The sequence below is a fragment of the Manis pentadactyla genome, chromosome 1 (assembly GCF_030020395.1).
Source record: "Manis pentadactyla isolate mManPen7 chromosome 1, mManPen7.hap1, whole genome shotgun sequence".
Classification (NCBI taxonomy): Eukaryota; Metazoa; Chordata; class Mammalia; order Pholidota; family Manidae; genus Manis; species Manis pentadactyla.
The window spans coordinates 182,235,296-182,253,684 of record NC_080019.1 but is presented as its reverse complement, the minus strand read 5'-3'; the positions used below and the strand labels follow the sequence as shown (position 1 = coordinate 182,253,684).

Here is an 18,389-nt window from a genome sequence, read left to right as displayed (position 1 = left end):
ACACTTTCGAAGACTTTGTCATGACTCAGGGGAAAGGACCTGCTTTTAGTGTTAAATTTAGTGTCAAATGAAGAAAGCAGTGTATCAAACTGTACCTGCATAATGATGCATTTTTTAATCAATTGGATCACTAAAATATGAATAGATGTTACCCCAAGATGATGGAATTACAGAGCCTTTTTTTTTCTTCCTTACACTTCTAAATATTCCAAATTCTCTCCATGAGTATATATCATCTTATAATGAGGAACATAAATAAATCTTATAAACTAAGTTGTCAATACATATGGACTTGATTTTCTTAGAGTACATGTTGGCTGATACTGAGGTAGAGAAAGGCTTGCCTCCGAGCTGGGTCTCTGTGCTCTGACACAGCCCTGCCATGGCACAGTGACCAGGACTCACTCTGTTGTCTATGATTATTAGTGTGTTGGACCAAATGTATTCTACGATCCCTTTAAGCTATACTATTTTATTATTCTGTTATTAAGCAGGCATCAGTGTCACTTAACATTCTTTAGTGGTTTTTCAATAGCCTGGAACTTCTTTCCGAGTCTTCGAAACTAAAGTGCTTTGCAGCCTCCCATCTTCCAAATTCTATGACCACATGAATATCTTTACTGCCAGCCGTCGAATGACAGAACTTCATTCACATGGCAGTCACTGCAAATAGATTGCAGAGGTGTTCTCAGTGTTCCTGGGTGACTCCAACCACAAGGCAAGGGATTTAGATTTCATCTGATTGAAAGTACTGAAGTGAGACCAGCCACTCATTTTTATTTGCAGGGAGCTGGCTGTGATATGTTGTTAATCAGGTCTGCATTCACATCTGTCTGTACTTTAGTATCTCAGGGATATTGCAAGTTAGGTGAAGCATATTTCCTCAACATACATACAGAGAGGGGAAGGAAATTTCCAATAGTGAAAATAAAAAGGGGACTCACAGAAGGAAAAATGAAATTCACAGAAGTCTCTCTCTCTCTTTCTCTCTCTCTCTCTCTCTCCTTCCTCGCCCTCGCCACCACCCCTCCTTGTCTCTGCACTCAGCGTGTGACCAGCTGGGCCTTGGTGTGGCTGCCCTCTTTGGCCCTTCCCATAGCTCCTCTGTCAGTGCTGTGCAGTCTATTTGCAATGCTCTCGAAGTTCCACACATACAAACCCGCTGGAAACACCCCTCGGTGGACAACAAAGATTTGTTTTACATCAACCTCTACCCAGATTATGCGGCTATCAGCAAGGCAGTCCTGGATTTGGTCCTGTACTACAACTGGAAAACAGTGACCGTGGTGTATGAAGACAGCACAGGTATGGACCCACCCAAGATCTCACCTGGCCATGTCTGGTCTGAACAAAGGGAACCAGAGTGTTCGATGGGCATTAACTCATCAGGTGGAGTACATAAAAATGCTCTTTAATATGATTCTAATTTGGGAAGGCCATGTGTAGCTAATTCCAGTTCCTTTTGGTGAGTTGATCCTTTCTGATGATACTTCCATCATCCTATTTAGGGTGATTCTTTTAAAAGAAATATCACCTCATTGATTTATGTTGTAATCCAATCAAAATATTAAAGATCTAACTTCACTTATCCAATTCTATTAAGACTGTGACCATGACTCCATTCCTTAAATCAGGCAGAGAAACTTTGAAAAAATAACTACGAGGTGTGATTCCAACTTGATAAGTAACTACATAAATGTCTAGAAAAGTTTCTAAAGTAGGTTAACAGAGAGGAATCTAGGAGCTGTATCAGTAAAGCTGACCATTTCATGGGAAAGGGATAAGAAGCCCAGAACAATCCCTTACTAAAGCTCACTTTGTCCCACCTGCTTATTTTAGGAGGCAGGACAGAAATATGCTCAGAGCCTCCCTCTCACTAGATGTTTGCCCTGAACCTCCCCCATTTAAAGTTTCTCTTGCTGGTACCCTCCCCTTTTGCCTTCCAGGGACATTTTGAGGTTTGTCTGAGTTCAGGCTCCCTTTTATTCAGTTTAAATTTTGCTGGTGTCTCTCCATCATCCAGGTAATAAAGTCCAAGTCCTTCTCATTTAAAGCTGTTCACCATCCAGCCTTTTCCATCTGCATTAACCCAGACATCAGCCTATCTGCACAACCTGTGTGCTCTCATCAGCTATGACGAAGAGTCCCTCATTCCTTAAATGCCGCCCAATTCATCCCAACTCTTCTTCTCAGCTGGTGCCTTCTTCAGATGATACTCCACACACAGGGCAATGAGTCCCTCATTCTCCCTGTTCACACTCGAATACCACCTCTTGCTGAAAGCTCTCTGAGTCCACCATCTGGTTCAATGCCACGTTGTAAATATAATCATTACATCACTTGTTCACATGCCTCTGAGACTAGGAATGCCTAAACATTGGAATTTTATCTCATTTATTTTTAGAACCTGCTACCTAAACAGCCATGGCATATAGCAAAGTGTTTGGTAATTATACATGGAAGGAATATTACGTTCTGAATGGCTTTTCTCCAAGACTTGAAATCAGTTCCTTTCTTTGATCTACACATTTGGTAATATGACTAACATCACTATTATTGAAAATGAATAAAGCAAAGCACTTCTTAACTTTTTAACAGTATTTTGTTTTTCACTGGCTATTTCACTAACCATGAGCATTTTCCACTTCCCAGAGAGTAAAATAGTAATCCTCCTCTATTTGGCACTAAACTCTGGTTCCATTCTAAGCAGTCATATAAAAGTGACCTATTCTGCTTGGAAATAGGCATTTATGTATTTTCTTATACATCATCTCATTTTAGAAAGAAGCAAAGGTAGGTGATTGGCTATATAATTTTGAAATATTATATTCAAGACAGTCTTGCAGGGAAGGATAAGCCTCAAGAAGTCATATTTTCAGAGCTTTCTTTGTTTGCTGTCAAGAAAGAAAATAAACTATCACATGAATTCACTCCATAAGCATATTTAAAGAGTCTTGAGATAGAATATTGTATTGTGTAGCAGCAGAAGCATCTTCTCTTCTTCCAATTAAACTGACATAAGACAGATTAACAGGAAAAAAATAAAAACAGAAAAGAAAAGAAAAGAAACAAAAAAAATGTTTAAAGATCTAATAGCATGTATGCCACCGATACACATGGGAGAGACCCAGGAAAACTAATTCTCCTGAAATGACAGAAGCCATCACCTTTAAATTCCATCTTCAGCTAAAGACCAAAAAGGTTGGTGGGGTGTGGAATCAGTGATGCAAGGGTACCAGGAAAAGCACAGTAAAGAAGAGTAAGGTTCAGATTTAAGGCATCGCCTCCTCCATTGATAAGTTTCTGAGATTGTCATCCCCTCTTCTTGTACAGAGGGAGACACCCTTACAAATGGAGAGTTCCCTTATAAATGTAAATGTCTCTTACAAAAGGGTAAGAGCTTCTCAATTTTCAGAGCTTCACCTGTGTCTGCTATTTCTTAAAATGACCAGTGTAAAATATTCCCCATGCCAGAGAGATACATTTTGGGGTGGCAAATTCTGCTCCCCTTCCATTGTAAATGTAAGTGTAGTCAGACCTTCCAAGCTGCCTACCTTTGTAAACAGAGAATCATGTGAACAAATAAAATCATATACTATTTCCCATTATGTAACACACACTATACTATAATTTTCTCTCACCATTTCTGCCACCTGCAAAGCAGGACTATCTAAAAGGAAAACACATCAATGAATGATATTGAAGCTTCTGGATTTAAGAAAAGGTTCAACTAAAGGTGTGAGCATAATTGTTGTAGATTTCAATTGTTTTTAGACAAAATATAATTGATGAAAGAATGACCCAGGAGTTGATGTCTTAACCACCTTTCTGATTTTGTGTGAGCACCCATAACTGATGGCCAATTTGCACAGGAAAAAAATTCCAACTGTGATTTCTGTTCTTTCCCAAGAAACTGAAATCTCTTTTTCATCTGTTAAATTCACCTGAGCTCAGTTACTAAATAAATACTTGCTGAAATTAAAAATCCAAAATGAGTTTGTATGTTGCCCATTCAGTTACAGGTGATTCATGTTAAAATGATTTTCCCCACAAAGAAATTAAAAATGTAAATGATAATCAATTGAGCCATTAATTCGGAACCCAGAGAGTAAACAAGCCAACTGAGATCAATAAAAGCAGACATCTTTTGACTTTGAGTGGGTTTAATACTGCTTGACTCAGGATTTTGGTTGCAATAATCATCAAGCCATAAAAAGGAGAAAACTTACTAAACCTGAAGGAAAAGAAAGGACTTAGGTGTGCTAAGCACCCGCCCTCACACCCGAATTAAGTACCCATTAAAGAGCACTTTATTGGGATTTGTTTAGACGTTTGTTAAATAGCCTGAAGCCAGCACAGATGTCTGGGAGACCAAATGGCTCATGACTCCCATTGAAGTCAAGGAGAGCACTGTGCAAGTCTCTAAGGACAAAATTCAATTCACTAAATACTAGCTGGCAGAATTCTATCCTCTAGAAGAGAAAATGTGGAAAGACCTTAGAGAACATTGGAGGAAGTCAAGTGTCTCGCTTCATCTCTCTCTCGCCGTTGCCTGGATGTCTTTCCCATCAGTCACCTCCTTCCCTCTGATTCCCACAGTCAAAGGTGACCCTAGGCAATGAGAAATTGATGCTCATTGGTCCTCCCCTCTGCTTCATTAGACCCCTGGTGGAAGCCTGGCTCCTATCCCTTCACACACACGCATCAGAAAGGCTGAGCAGCTGAGCGGCTGAGAAGTACAGTGTGGAGGGTAGTCAGCAGTTCCTTCTTTCTCAAGGCCGACCTCGGTGAAGTGCAGCCGCAGCTGTCTCTGTGGAACAAGGGCCTGCAAACTTTTTTCTCTAAAGGGACAGATGGTATATGGTATCAGCTTCGTGGGCCACAGGGTCTTGGTCTTAACTTTATTCCACTCTGATGAGGTAGCAAGAAAACAGCCATAGACAATGTAGATACTTACATATAGATAATATGTAAATGAATGAATGTTGTATGTCCCAATAAACCTTTATTTACAATGAAGGAGGCCAGTGTGGTTGGATCAGAGTGAGAGGTGAAGAGTGGTAGGAGACAGTTCAGAGAGGAGGGCATTGTAGGTCATGGAGGGCTTTGTAGACGACGGTAGATCTTTCTCTCCTCGTGAAATGGGGAGCCATGGGAGAATTTTCAGCAGAAGAGGGACATAATCAGATTTATATCATGAAAAGGTCACTCTGGCTTTCAGATTGATAGTACATCTGAGGGTAAGGGTGAAAACAGATGACTCCTAGAGAAATCAAGGCAAAAGAAGAAGGAGATAAGGAACAGAGAAATAAGAAATGGTTAGAAATATTTTGAATGTTGATCTGGCATAATGCCCTGAGGGAATGGAGGCTAAGTAAGAGAGAAATAGAGAAGTCCAAGATATCTCTAAGTTTAGCCTAAACCATCATCTGAGATGGGGAAGGTTATAGGTGGTGCTGGTTTGGAGGATTAAGGACGATATAAGGAGTTCCTTTAGTCATGAACATGGTAAGTTTGAGTTTGCAATGCCTGCAAGACTTCCAGATGGAGGTGAAGAGTAGTCTTATATGAATCTGGAGTTCAGGAATGAGGTGTAGGCTGAAGATACAAATTTGAGAGTCCCAGCCTATAGATGGGACTAGATGAGGCCATCAAGGAAATGAGACCCAGCCAGAGGCCTCTAGCCCTGAGTTTATCACACAGAGCCCTTAAGATTTTTTGTTTTCATCCATGGGTGTCTTAAGTCATTTTTCTCAACATTTCAAAGCCATGAAGTTTTCTAAATTCACCTTACAAGAAGAGCTATTAACTATCACTGGAAATGTCTCAAAGCTTTACAATGAGGATAAATTCAAAATAAGATTAATATACATAAAAATAATAGTGACTGAAAGGAACAGTTAATCCAAAGAGAAAAGTGCAAGAGAAATGACGACCACCAAAACTACAATAACTAAATTCTTGAGTGCTGATTATATGTGCTAAATACTTTATATAATTAACTCATTTAATACGCTCAACCACTCTATGAATAAGTGAAATAGCTGCTTTTATGGTTGTATCAAAGCAATGATTTGTTATATTTGTTTTATTTTCCTCCATTTTCCCAAAGAAAACAAAGAATGTATTGTTCAGAAACAAGAATCTTGACAGAGACTTAAAATTTGGACTTGAAGAAAATTAACACTTTGGCACAGATGACCAAGCCAAAATGAAAGATATGCTGTACCCAATCAGTGCCAAATAAAAGAATAAGTAAATCTTTTCACCTTCAGCAATCAAAACTCACCCCACTATGTTATTTTGATCACCCATATTAGTTAAAACACTTCTGCTCCATGCCCTCCCAAAATTCCACCTGACTTAGCTGGGGGATGGAAGCCGTTGGCACTCAGTACTGCCCACATGACAAATTATAGTTCTTTGTTTCTTTTTCCTCTCTCTTCTCTACCATTCACATCCACTGACTCCAGCACCCCCAACCAGAACCTATTCAAATTTCAGAATTCTGCTCAGGGAAATAATATTTAGATAGTGCATGGAAGTACATTATTTTTAACTACTGTTGATATTGCCTAGAATTCAAGACTGAAATATACTGGTTGAGCTAACTGCAACACAGTTCATCTCAAATATTTTGACTAGATTCTTCTATGAGGTTCTTTGAGGTCAAAGGACACAATTTTTCTTCTGGGGCATCTTTAACACTTTTTTGTATGCACTTCAGAAAAATCACACATAATGAAGATTTGTACTTCCAAGTGCTGTCTTTCCCCAAGTAAATCATTCACTTGCCCTTTTCACACTTCTCAGTTCTGATTTGTGCTCCCCTCTGGAGAGTACAAAGAGCCCCTTCTTTTTTCTTATTAGGGGTATATTAATACACCAACAAGTTTGTGAAATGCCATTTTGCATGTTTGGAGTTCAAATGAAAAAGAAATTAACATTTAAAATTTTAAATGTGCTATCTTATCTTTGGGTCCCAATGGCGTATTACATTCATTTTTATGGCATCCACACCACTGATGTTGTTTGACCAACAGGGAATTGGATTAAGACTCAAGAAAAACTAGGTACTTTTCTTTTGAACTGATACTCATTAAATATAACTAAAGCTGTCAAAATGGATGGGTTGCAATGTGAGGCAGATAATTCCTCACACAGAGAGGTGTTCAGCAGCAGCTGTGCAGAGGGATTCATGCATCAAGAAGGGTCTGACCTTTAAGGTCCCTTCCAATTCCAGACATCTGTGGCTTATTTTCAGGGCCGATTCAAACAATTAACCTCACTGTGCCTCACTTTCCTTACTGTGAAATAGCGCTGACACCTATCCACCTCGGAGGTATATTCTGAGGTTTATTGAGATATTTAAAAGACATGTAGCATACTTCATAAAAAGGGGCAATGTAAATGCAAAGTTTGTTATTATTTAAGGAGAAGGCATGGGAAATTTTAAACACTCCCTGGAAATAGCCATTTCTTTTTTCTCTTCCATATGTTCCACCTGTTCCCAGAGTTGCTCGATGTGCATGCAAATCAGCATTTTTCTGTGTCATATCTGAGGGCACAGAGTAGGAGGTGGCCAAAGAAAGTGTTTAGGTTTGGCCATTTGGGCAGTTTTGAGTGCATATCTGCATATCCAAAGCCCAGCTCAAACGCATGTGAAATAAATGGGCTCTTTAAAGTGCTTTTCAAACCAGAGGTAGGTTTTCCAATTGCAGTCCTGGGAGTAGGAGTGGAGGAAGGAGGCTCTTACAGTATTAAGTTATATCTCTCAGTTTAGTCTTTTTATATAGAAAGATTTGAACTTACAGAAAAGTTGCAGGGAATGTGCAATGAACTCCTGTGTCCACTTCATCTAGATCCAGCAGTTGTTACCTCTGGGCCACATTTGCTCTAATGCTCTGTGATTCTCTCAATCTAAACACAGCAACAATAGCAGCAGTAGAAAATAGAGTGTTGTTGAACCATTTGAAAGTAAGTGGCAGATATCAGTGACATTTTTGTCCCAAATACATGAGTGTGTATTTCCTAAGAGCTAGGACCTTCCTTGTTATAACCATGCTACAACTAATAAATGCAGGAAACTTGACATTAATACAATACTGTTATCATGCATAAATGTGTATGTGAATAAAAAATAGTAAAAAAGTAATGATAATAATAATAATAGAAGATTTTGCAGAGATGACTAAAGCTAGAGTGGTTGCTGGCTAGAGGGAGTCGTTGCACTCTGTTCTCAAACATCTGAGGCCTTCCTGGTGGCTAGATGGTGCCACGGTTTCCCCTCCAGAATGTGGTTTTGCCCCCTGCACCGACAGCCAGCTTGGGGTGCTTCTGGCCAAGGATGTTGCGAGCCCTCTGGCTTTTTCATCTGGTCCAGTGGGACCCAGAGCCAACTCACTCCAGCCCCACTCTCTTGGAAGAGCCACCTGTGCCCAAATTAGCCTCGTCCTCTCCTCACAGGAAAAGGCTGCTGGCTCAGCCTTGATGGCACACTTCAGCAGAGCCTGTGCTGGGTCTCACCCTGTCACGGGGACTCTTTCTTATCACTCCTTCCCAGCTTGGCTGCTTATGCTTCTAAAATAAACAGAACACTACATATGCATTTATATATAGATAATACATAAAACCATATTTCAGTCTCTCTAACTGTCCCAGTAATTGTCCTTAGAGCATCTGCCCTTGAGTCTAGGATCACCAGTCACCTTCAGTTGCCATGTTCTTTTACCACCTTCTGTCTAAAACAGTTCAGCTTTCCTTTGTCTTTCATGACATTTTTTAGAGTGTTCAGGTCAGTTTTACTGCAAAATGTCCCTCAGTTGGATTTGGTTGTCTCCTCTGCATTTTATTTTTAAGTCCCTCCACTGCAATGAGCCACAAAGCCTATCGCCATTACCAAGTTTGCGTGTCCGCTTCTGTTCTCTGCAACAGGAGTCCCATCCTAAAAGCCCTGGGCCACCATCAGCACTAGCCTCCCGACCTGGGAGGACCACAAAGTTAGAGTTGTGCCTAAATCAATTTCCTTTCCCTCAAACAATTACCTGTTTAGCAAATCATTTTTAACTAATCTCTGCTTTAAAGTATAAATGATAGATGGATTGCTATGCAATGCATATTAAAGGGAAAGCTTTCTCTCGACTTTTTCTCCAGTGAACTAAAAAATCCTTTTGAATTGTAAATCATGCATTTGCTAATGAAGGCAGAAGGACTTTTTCAGCCAACAATTTCCCTGGGAAGAGAAATGTAAACCTCTCAGCTCCTTGTTCCTTGTTCCTCTCACAACTTGGGTCTGTAATCTTTAAATCTGCTGAATCTCTCCCTTCCTCAGGTCAGTTCACCTGTTATGCAGACAAACTGAGAAAATTAAGGGCTTAGTGGTGAGTTTTTCCAAACCATAAATTGAGTCCAATGAAAAACTTTTGTACTGGTCTTTTGTACTGAGGGGTTCTCTGTTCCCATCTATTGATAGCAAAATAAGTTTATTTTCTTTAACAATTGTATAAGGACATGGTCACTTTTTTTTTGAGAGTAGAGGTCATGTTTATTAACAGCTTCATTTGCCAAATTAAGGTTGAATGCTTTTGGCCAGTCCAAAGTTTTCTTTCTCTGTTTATTTATGCAGATATTTAGTTAGCTAGTTGTCAGTGAATTAGTTCATTGATCTGAAATCTAAAAGTCAGGAGGGGACAAGTGATTTGGTGTAAAGACCCTAGATTGGTGAGAGTCAGAAGGACCTGGCTTTAAGCCCTGGATCTGCCATTGAACAGCATTAACACAGCCTGGCACAAGCTGCCAGCCTCCAACAGCCTCGGCTCATGATTTATAAAGTGGTAATCATTACTCATCCACATCGCGAGAGTTGATAGGAGGAAATCCTTTCATAGGCCACGAGGACCTTAAGGTGAGATGTGTTCCTGTTACACTCCCAGCACTTAGAATGAGGTTTGGCCTCTAATGAGCACCCAGGAAATGCTTTCCCATATAAATGAATGAGTGAAGTGAGAAAACATATTCCACTTTAATGGCCGTTGACATGTGCATGTCATTACGACAGGAAGCTGCCCTTCAAGAATGACATTCCATTCAACAAAGAATAGGCCAGCAGTACATTGCAGCATATGGAATGCACTTTGGAAATGTTTTTCCCATTTTCCTTAGAGGTCACACTGATCTCCCTTGGGCTCATGCTCAAGGGGAAAAGAATGCATGTGACTGCAAAGCAGGAGGATGGGAGGTAAAAACAGACGAAAGATGCAGGTAGCCTGGAGAAAAATGAAAGGAGATGGGTCCCAGTTTCTATTTTTTCCCCATCTCATCAAATAATCCAGTTACATCTGTTCCTTCAGCAACACCAGTTTGTAAGGCCGGACGGTAAAGTGGAAGGATTGAGTGCTGGACTCCCACACGGCAAATGAATCCAGGGCTCCTCCAAACTGTCTTTGTAACCCTGAGTGAGTTACTTAGTTGCTCTTAGACTCCCTTTCCTTATTGGAATTAAAAAGCTAATAATACTTGCTTCATAAGATTGCTGTAAGGATTGACAAGTCCATGTCCTCAGTTTTCTTCCATTTTTGGTACCCATCAGCAGCTCAGGACAAGAGATTCTGGAAGTAAGAGGACAGTGGCTCATTACAGCTACTTGAGAGCATTGAACCATGTTGATCGAGTTGAAAGGAAACCAGAGTCCAGGAAGACTGTCATTCTAATAATTTCAATTGTTATGCAAAAAAAATTTAAAGGATAATGAGCTCTAAATCGTGATGCTCTCCAGAACCCCTCCTGCAATTGCCTCTGTCCCTCTAACGGTGAGGAGTACATCAGAACCAGACCCATCCAAGATGTTAGAGGAACTTTTTAACATCTGAGCCACAAAATATGGCTTCTAGGGGGAAAAAAATAACTAAATAAAACAAGAAAATGGTAGAAATGCATCAAGTCCAGAGATAGCTGGCATCCATGCTATAACTTGCACAGTGCCTATCACAGTTTCGATCTGAGTACTGATAACACTTAACATTTCCTATTGATTACTTGACGCTGACAAATTCTGGAAGCACAGAACTGTTTAATAAAAAAACATACAAGTCAATTTTCCAAAGTGATGGGAGCCCTTGAGTGACAGCCGACGTCATGCAGTGTGGCAAGCTCCAGTTAATGTTCGGGGAAATAGGATGGGGGCTTGTAAAGCACTGCTGTTGAAACTGGTACAGCTCAGTGGATACTTGCAGTGAATCAAACATTCTCTGACATGTTGGTTGGCTGGATACGCCTTCCTACAATTACTAATGGTGATTTTTTTATTAAGAATTTTGTTTCTGCTTTTACTATTATAATCTCTAAGAATTCTATGGTCTCTTTTTCTTTAAATCAAGAAAGGGTTTTCCAGTCCAGAATGCAGTCATCTTAGAAAGAGAATACAATGAGCCATTTGCAAAATCGTTTATATGATGCTGTTGAAGGAGAAAAGTTTTCCTCTACCCTTCAATGTTCCCTTGGCTGATCTCAGAATTATATTGACATAAGAGTGTCTAATAGGAGAAAATCAAGTTTAATTACATCTGTACAGAGGCTCCATAAGAATATGAAGCCCACAGGTAGTTAGGAAATGAGGTTTATATGCCACCTGAGCCACAGAATGTGAATAAGTGGGAATAAAGATGTCAAACTTTTACTCAAGGAGATGAAGAAGGGCAAGGAGTTCTGTGGGATATCTGATTGCTCCCAAGAAACAGCTGCTGAACTCCTTAAGCAGGTTTGAGGGACAGTGAGGGGATGGAAGCGTAGGAGAAGGGAACAGGGTCTGGGATTTCAAAAGAAAGGAAGACAATTCACAGAAGATGAAAAAGAGTAAACATTTGGTAAACGAATGTTCACTGGGCCACACAGAAACAATGGGACAAAGAAGAATTTTAATGGACTTTGCTAAGTTTCTCCCTTTCTAGCACACCTAGATCATATTCCTCTATCTATGGCGAGAGCTCCCTTCCTGGAGCAAGCCCTCTGTTTAGATTCTCTTAGGCAGTTAGAGGGAAGATCAGGGTTCTTTCTGAGCCTCTGTTTCTTAAAAATAATCTGCCTAAAATAATCCACATTACAAAGAAATACATTTTGAGGTGGCAAAATTTGCTCCCCTACAGTAGGAAGTGGAAGATTTCTTAAAGCAGCCCAACTAATTAGCGGACTAACAATGCCATATATAAATATTTGATGAAAGGCTTATCAAGATTTATGGACCCAAGAAATTCTAGTGTTAGTTTTTTTAAGTGAACAGGTGTTATCCATTTCATTGAGCACCTTTGAAAAACAAACAATTTTTTGTTTACCAAAGTTTTACAGTTATAGACTTGATTTCTTAAAGATATGAAGTGTTGGCTGAAAGGCGGGGAGGACAACTGCATTCTAAATAAATTCAAAATGCATTTGGGAAAACTGCATATCCAAGCCACACATACCAACGAAGGGAACATACAGTATAATCCACCACAGAAAGGGGGATGACGGAGGAGAAGTCAATAGTGTAACATTTACATAGGTGGCCTCGATACATTTTGGGAATGATACGGGCTTGACTGTCACTGGTGATATATGCTCTTTTGACAGAACAAGTCGTTAACATGATGGGATGTCTTTTTCTAGGTCTAATACGTCTGCAAGAGCTCATCAAAGCTCCCTCCAGATATAACATTAAAATCAAAATCCGCCAGCTGCCCTCTGGGAATAAAGATGCCAAGCCTTTGCTCAAGGAGATGAAGAAGGGCAAGGAGTTCTATGTGATATTTGATTGTTCCCATGCAACAGCTGCTGAAATCCTTAAGCAGGTAAGAGGGACAGGGATGGGCTGGAAGTGTGGGGGAATCCGTTCATTTCTCTTGTTCAAAAATGCTCTCGCCTTCACTTAGTGCAACACGGTATGACTACAACAGTTCAGCTTAGGTGGAAGACAGCAGTTTTCCCCAGAACTCTTTGAAAAATAGCCACAGGGCTCAGAGTATGAAGATGTAGATGTCAGTCCTACGTTCTTACTGGGGGGTATAAAGGTCCCCCCAGCAGGGACTGAGAAGAGAAAGGCATCATCTCAAGGCGATCGAGCATCTCTCGTTTTATTCTCTTGAAAAGCCTGAGCCAGACTTCAATGCCTGACTTGTCCTAAATACATTTTCCTCATGGACGACCTCAAAAGACCTCTTTTGTCAAACACGCAGGACTCCAAGCATAGTGAAAAGGGAGCACAGGGAGATTCACAGAAAAGATGCTTCTCTCCTAATTTGTTATAGACCATGAGCTCCATGCGTGAATCTCCACGGATAACATGGGTGGAAACCCTTGATAAATTGTGAGATCCTCTATCAATGAAAGATGTTAGTAATGTTAAGAATAATAGAAATGGAGTGATAATTTCTGAGCACTTTAGGACATAGCACTGGTCTTACGCCCAAGAACATAAATTCAGAATTGAAAAAAGGTAAAGCATAGATTAGTGGTTCTCAACCCAGAGTGGTTTAGCCCCTGCCCAGGGACTTTTGGCAATGTCTGGAAACATTTTTCATGGTGATATTGGGGATGGTGGTGCTCTACTGGGAAGCGGTACTTCGAGGTCAGGGATGCTGCTGGACACCCTATAACATACAGGACAGTCCCCAAAGCAAAGAACCATGTAGCCTAAGCTGCCAAGAGTGCTGGTGTTGAGAAACTCTGGCATAGATGGAAGCAATGAGAAAGGCTGGCCACGTGTTTAAAATAGAAGCATTAATAAAAGATGAGGGGATTGAATTTAGGGTAGAGTCAGAAAAATCAGCCAGATTATATTTCCATAGCCTTAATGGGAGTCTCTTGGCATTTAATTTAAGTGGTTATTGTGGCACAAGGCCATGCTCTTAACCAAAATGACCCAAGCTGTTACCGCACTCCCTAGTTTAAATGGCTTGGGGTTTGCTATGTGGTTGACTGGTCATGGGCACTAATTTCATAAGTAGACCAACCCTTCCACTCAAAACGCAGAGTGTGGATTTCTGAATCAGCTGGAAGAGCTGGCCTTACTCTCCAGTGGGTATCTTATGCATGCAGGCCATCTCTCTGCAGCCACTGAGTTCAGACTTAAGTTTTTAATTTCACTGAACATAGACGCTCAGGAAAGTTGACTAGATGTTTCTATTATCTTCTGGGTGATTATGCTAAAAATCTATTTAGAGTCACAGAACACATTTAAAATTGCAGTTGAAACAATCACAGACATCATCAGGGTTCATCTTCTCACGTGATAGAGGGTAAAAGGACTTTCCCAGAGTCACACAGTCAAAAACTGGCTCTCGACCTGTTTATTCCCCCTGTGCTTTCTCCACTCTGAAATGTTGCTTCTCCAGTTATGCGAAGAGCATGTTACTTACTTCTAGACTGCAGTTGCGTTAACAAATCTTGATATTATCACCACAATTATCTCTCAGTAAAGAAAGCCAGCGTGGCACTGTGACCATCCATAGCTAAAGAACGTTTAAGCTAAGTAAATACAATGAGCAGCCCTTTATCCTAAGGTTTCATTTGAGAATTTTAATACAGTTCATTAAAGTGTGTAATGGGGTGTGGAGCGCAACTGAGAAAAGCACCCGGGGTTTTATGGGTAGCCCTCAAAACACAAAGACGCATCCCTTCCCAGGAGCCTGCTGTAACAGAGACTGGGGATTTCTGTTACACGTGAGAGAATGATTTGGGGATGAGGCTTCTCTTGGTTAGATGCCCAGTGGGCTCACATAACTGGCCACATCTCTCCCAAATGGCAGGCATGGAACCGGCAACTGAAGCTCACACTGGGCATGGGGAAGGGCTGCTCCAGTTTCTCCTCTATTTCAGTGAAATGGTGTTCCTCTGTTTCTTTCCTGGTAGCATAGAGATTACATCATTCAAGGATAATTTTCTTAAAAAACAAACCAGAAAAACCCTCTAAGAGAAGCCTTCCCAAGAAATGCCTGCTAGGGATAAGGGACAGTGTGGTTAGTGGAGCTTTGAAACAGCCATTGACCCAAACCCTTTTTCCTCCACCTTCTGTGTCACCATGTTTCAACTTGTGTTTCTTTGTCCTAATCCTGTGATTAGGAAGATTGGCCATGAGACTTGGGGAAAGCAACGACAAGACTCTGCTCACCCACTTCTTGTTGTAGACTAAAGACCTGCAAATCTGAGGGAGGGAGGAGAACTTTGTTTAAAGGTGCCAGCTTGAAGCACCCACCTTCCCATGTGTACATATACAATTGCTCTTTGGAAGTCACAGCAGAGGACCCAGATTGGCTTACCTGGGTTTAATTTGGACCTCCAAGAAGCTGGTATAATTTGAAAAGTGGTATGGAAAACCTCAGGACTTTTCTATTCTGGGTAAAATGAGGCCCAAGTACTCTGTGTGATCCTGTTTCACTTGCCCCATCAGTTCTGGGCAACAACCTGTAGAAAGACAGACAGAGGGAGACCTTCTTCCCAGCAGCTGTCTGCTGAGTATGGCTCTCAGAGGTGGAGGCTTCAGGAGTTCTGGGTCCTGATTCCAGCCCCACTGAAGCAGTATCTATCTACTCGAAAGCAAAGGAAGGAAGCAGATCTAGCTCTCTTCATAAGGTGCCCCTGACGGTGCCTGGCATCCTATGCACGTGTCACGCAACCTCAAACAGCCCCTGAGATACCTTTGGTATTCACACTTCCCAGCTGAGGAAAGTGAAGCTCAGACAGGTTCAGTGCCCCTTACAAGGTTACTCTCTGAATAGCCAGGCTGCCACACGGTCTCCAGACCATTTGATCTCAGACCCTGTGCACCCACGTTCCATGAAGGGTCCCCTTTCAGGTGGATAAACTATTTCATTCTGAAGGAGGCTTCCAGAAACATCTGGAAAAAACAAAACCCACTTGCTGCTGTCTCTTTTGGATGGAATTAGTATTAACAGCTTTTGCTTTCTAGTACCTAAAATCACTGCTGAGAAAATTTTCTCTGCCAGGTCAACTTGGCTTTCCTCTCATGCATATTTCCCATTATTTCCCTGCATTTGCCTGCACCTTCATCATGCTTTACCACTTTTTAATGGTTCTTAAGAAAAAAAGAGATCTTTTTTCTTTAAAGAAGATATTTGACATTTATCTAAAAGTAAAAATGGGGGAAAAGTCTATAGTTATTCTTGGGCATGCTAATCGCTCCAGCGAAGTAATTATTTCTATTCATATTGAACAAGTACTACATGATGAGAATCTGAAAAGTTATTTCCCAAAAATTAGTAAGAAATTCAAATGTCAAGACTTGATTAGGCTACAGAGGATCAGGGTTTTCATATGAATAACCTGTCTCCATGGATTTCTGCCATCTGAGAGTGCCCCCAACAGCCAGCAGCACGCACATGGGACCCATCAGGTAGCAGGGTGTCCTCTTCTCTCCCTGCCCGCCACCACCTGTCTCCTAACTAGGAACCCCAGATCCTCAACTCCTCCTCACCACCACTTTCTCCAAGCCCTGCTGTCCTCCTGCTGGCACCTTCCCTGGCCACACCCAACTTGCACCCTTGCTCACTTACACCGAGTGTGACTCTACCAAGGGAGTAGCTGATGGGAGAGGAATTTGAACTAAAATGTTTCTACTGCCATGCTTGATGATCTCCTTTAATCTAACCCTTTACATAAGTGGTATTATCCTTCCTTTGCAAGTGGAAATGGAAACTCAGAGATAGCTCCCCAGCACCTTCTACATTATTTGGCACATACTGAGCTCAACAGAGTTGTGTTGACTGAATAAATGAAATGAATGAATGAATGACCAAAGAACTGTGCGAAGAGCTCTTAATAAGTAGTTCTCTCCAAAATCACCCCATGCGGTGTGCTCTGGACTCAACTCTGCCAAGTACATTTGAGCAAATTGCTCCTCTGTGCCTCAGTTTCCTCAAAAGGAAAGTCTCATTCAATCCCTGAAGTCCCATATTATTAAGAAAGTCCATGCATTTCAGTCTATGATTCCACTTCCAGAAAATAAATTTGCCTGTTTGGAGAACTGCAGAGTCCCTTTCCAATCCAGTAATAGGACTGAGAAAGAAGGTTCAATTTCAAGCACAGGAGTCTGCATCCTAATGGCTCTCCGAAGGGCAGGGGGGGCCGCTGTGGTGCTCCATCCATCAGGGAAGCAGCGTCAGGGCCGCGCCAATTCCCTGAGTGGGGGAGCAGCCAGTGGGCAATCGTGAACACTCTGTTTCCAGCCCAGGCAGGCTGCTCCCTTGTCTACATGAACAAGAGCATCAGAGGACAGATGCTTTTCCCTTCACAATACTTGTGGAAATGAGTATTAAGCTATAATTGAGCCATTAGTCTCCATAAAACATTTTAGTACCAAAATATTTTGTAGAATTATATGGCATTTACTCCTGTCAACATTTGTGTGCTCTTGTTTTTATTTTTTTCTCATCTTTCAATTAATGTAAGAACAAGGTCAGAGAGAAAATGTATTTTTTAATGCCTGGCATCCCTCTGCTAGGAAGTGCAGTGGCAATGCTGATCAATCACATAATTTTGTGTATTGATTCTTTCCTCACGTAAGTTGTGCCTAGTGGCTATGACCAGAACAAACAGAGGTTCCCAGGACAGAAGCACCATCAGTTTTCATCTCTCAGGACACGAAATACCAAGCCAGGCAGTACAGCTTCGATATGCTAAGAGGTTGCAGGCCTTTGTTTGAGACCTACACTCACTAAGTCAGACACTCAAGTCCATCATTTCTAATCATGAACACATAGCAACACAGAGAAGACAAGTAGTGATTTTACAGCATCTTACTATGTTGATGGACAGTGACTGGGAACAGGGATGTGGGGGGGGCTTGGTGAAGTGGGAGCCTAGTAAACATAATGTCCTTCATGTAATTATAGATTACCAAAATAAAAATTTAAAAAAAAATCAGACCTGAAAAAAAAATGTTTCCTTGTTAAAACTTAATTCACCTCCAGCTTCTTCGTTCCTTTCTAAACTCTTCACATTTATGTAATTTCACCCAAGAGTGCAGATGACAGAACTGTATCCCAAGGAATAAATTTTCAGGGGTCTAAGTTAAGTGGTGTTGCTAGTCTCTCACAAAAATACTATCTTTCCCTCTCTGAGTCAACCTTCCCTACAGGAGGACCAGATGAAAAAATAATGAAGATAAAAAATAAAAAAAAAAGAAAGAAAGAAAAAAAAACAACAACAACAAAAAAATCATGCACACATAGAATAGGCCAAAGACCTCAGAAGCTACCTTTTAAGGAATGCTCACTGTGTGCCAGGCACTGTGATAAGTAGGTGAAATGCATCACTCACTTAATTTTTATGAGAAAATTCTGAGGGCAAAAAACTGACAGGGCTCAGAAATATTTTGTAACTTGCCCAAGGTCACAGACCCT

At 41.0% G+C, this 18,389-nt stretch overlaps 1 protein-coding gene across 8 annotated transcripts in view; it reads left to right on the top strand.

Moving 5' to 3' along the window:
- GRIK1 (glutamate ionotropic receptor kainate type subunit 1) overlaps window positions 1-18,389 on the top strand; it is a 366,591-nt gene that overhangs the window by 232,310 nt on the left and 115,892 nt on the right. For 7 of the 8 annotated variants that reach the window (XM_036926321.2, XM_036926328.2, XM_057503948.1 and 4 more), the window contains exons 3-4: window positions 1,048-1,305; window positions 12,640-12,821. In XM_036926321.2, the coding sequence (XP_036782216.2) occupies window positions 1,048-1,305; window positions 12,640-12,821 (440 nt within the window). The remainder of the gene's footprint in view (window positions 1-1,047; window positions 1,306-12,639; window positions 12,822-18,389) is intronic. The other variant, XM_036926325.2, reaches the window with a different exon arrangement.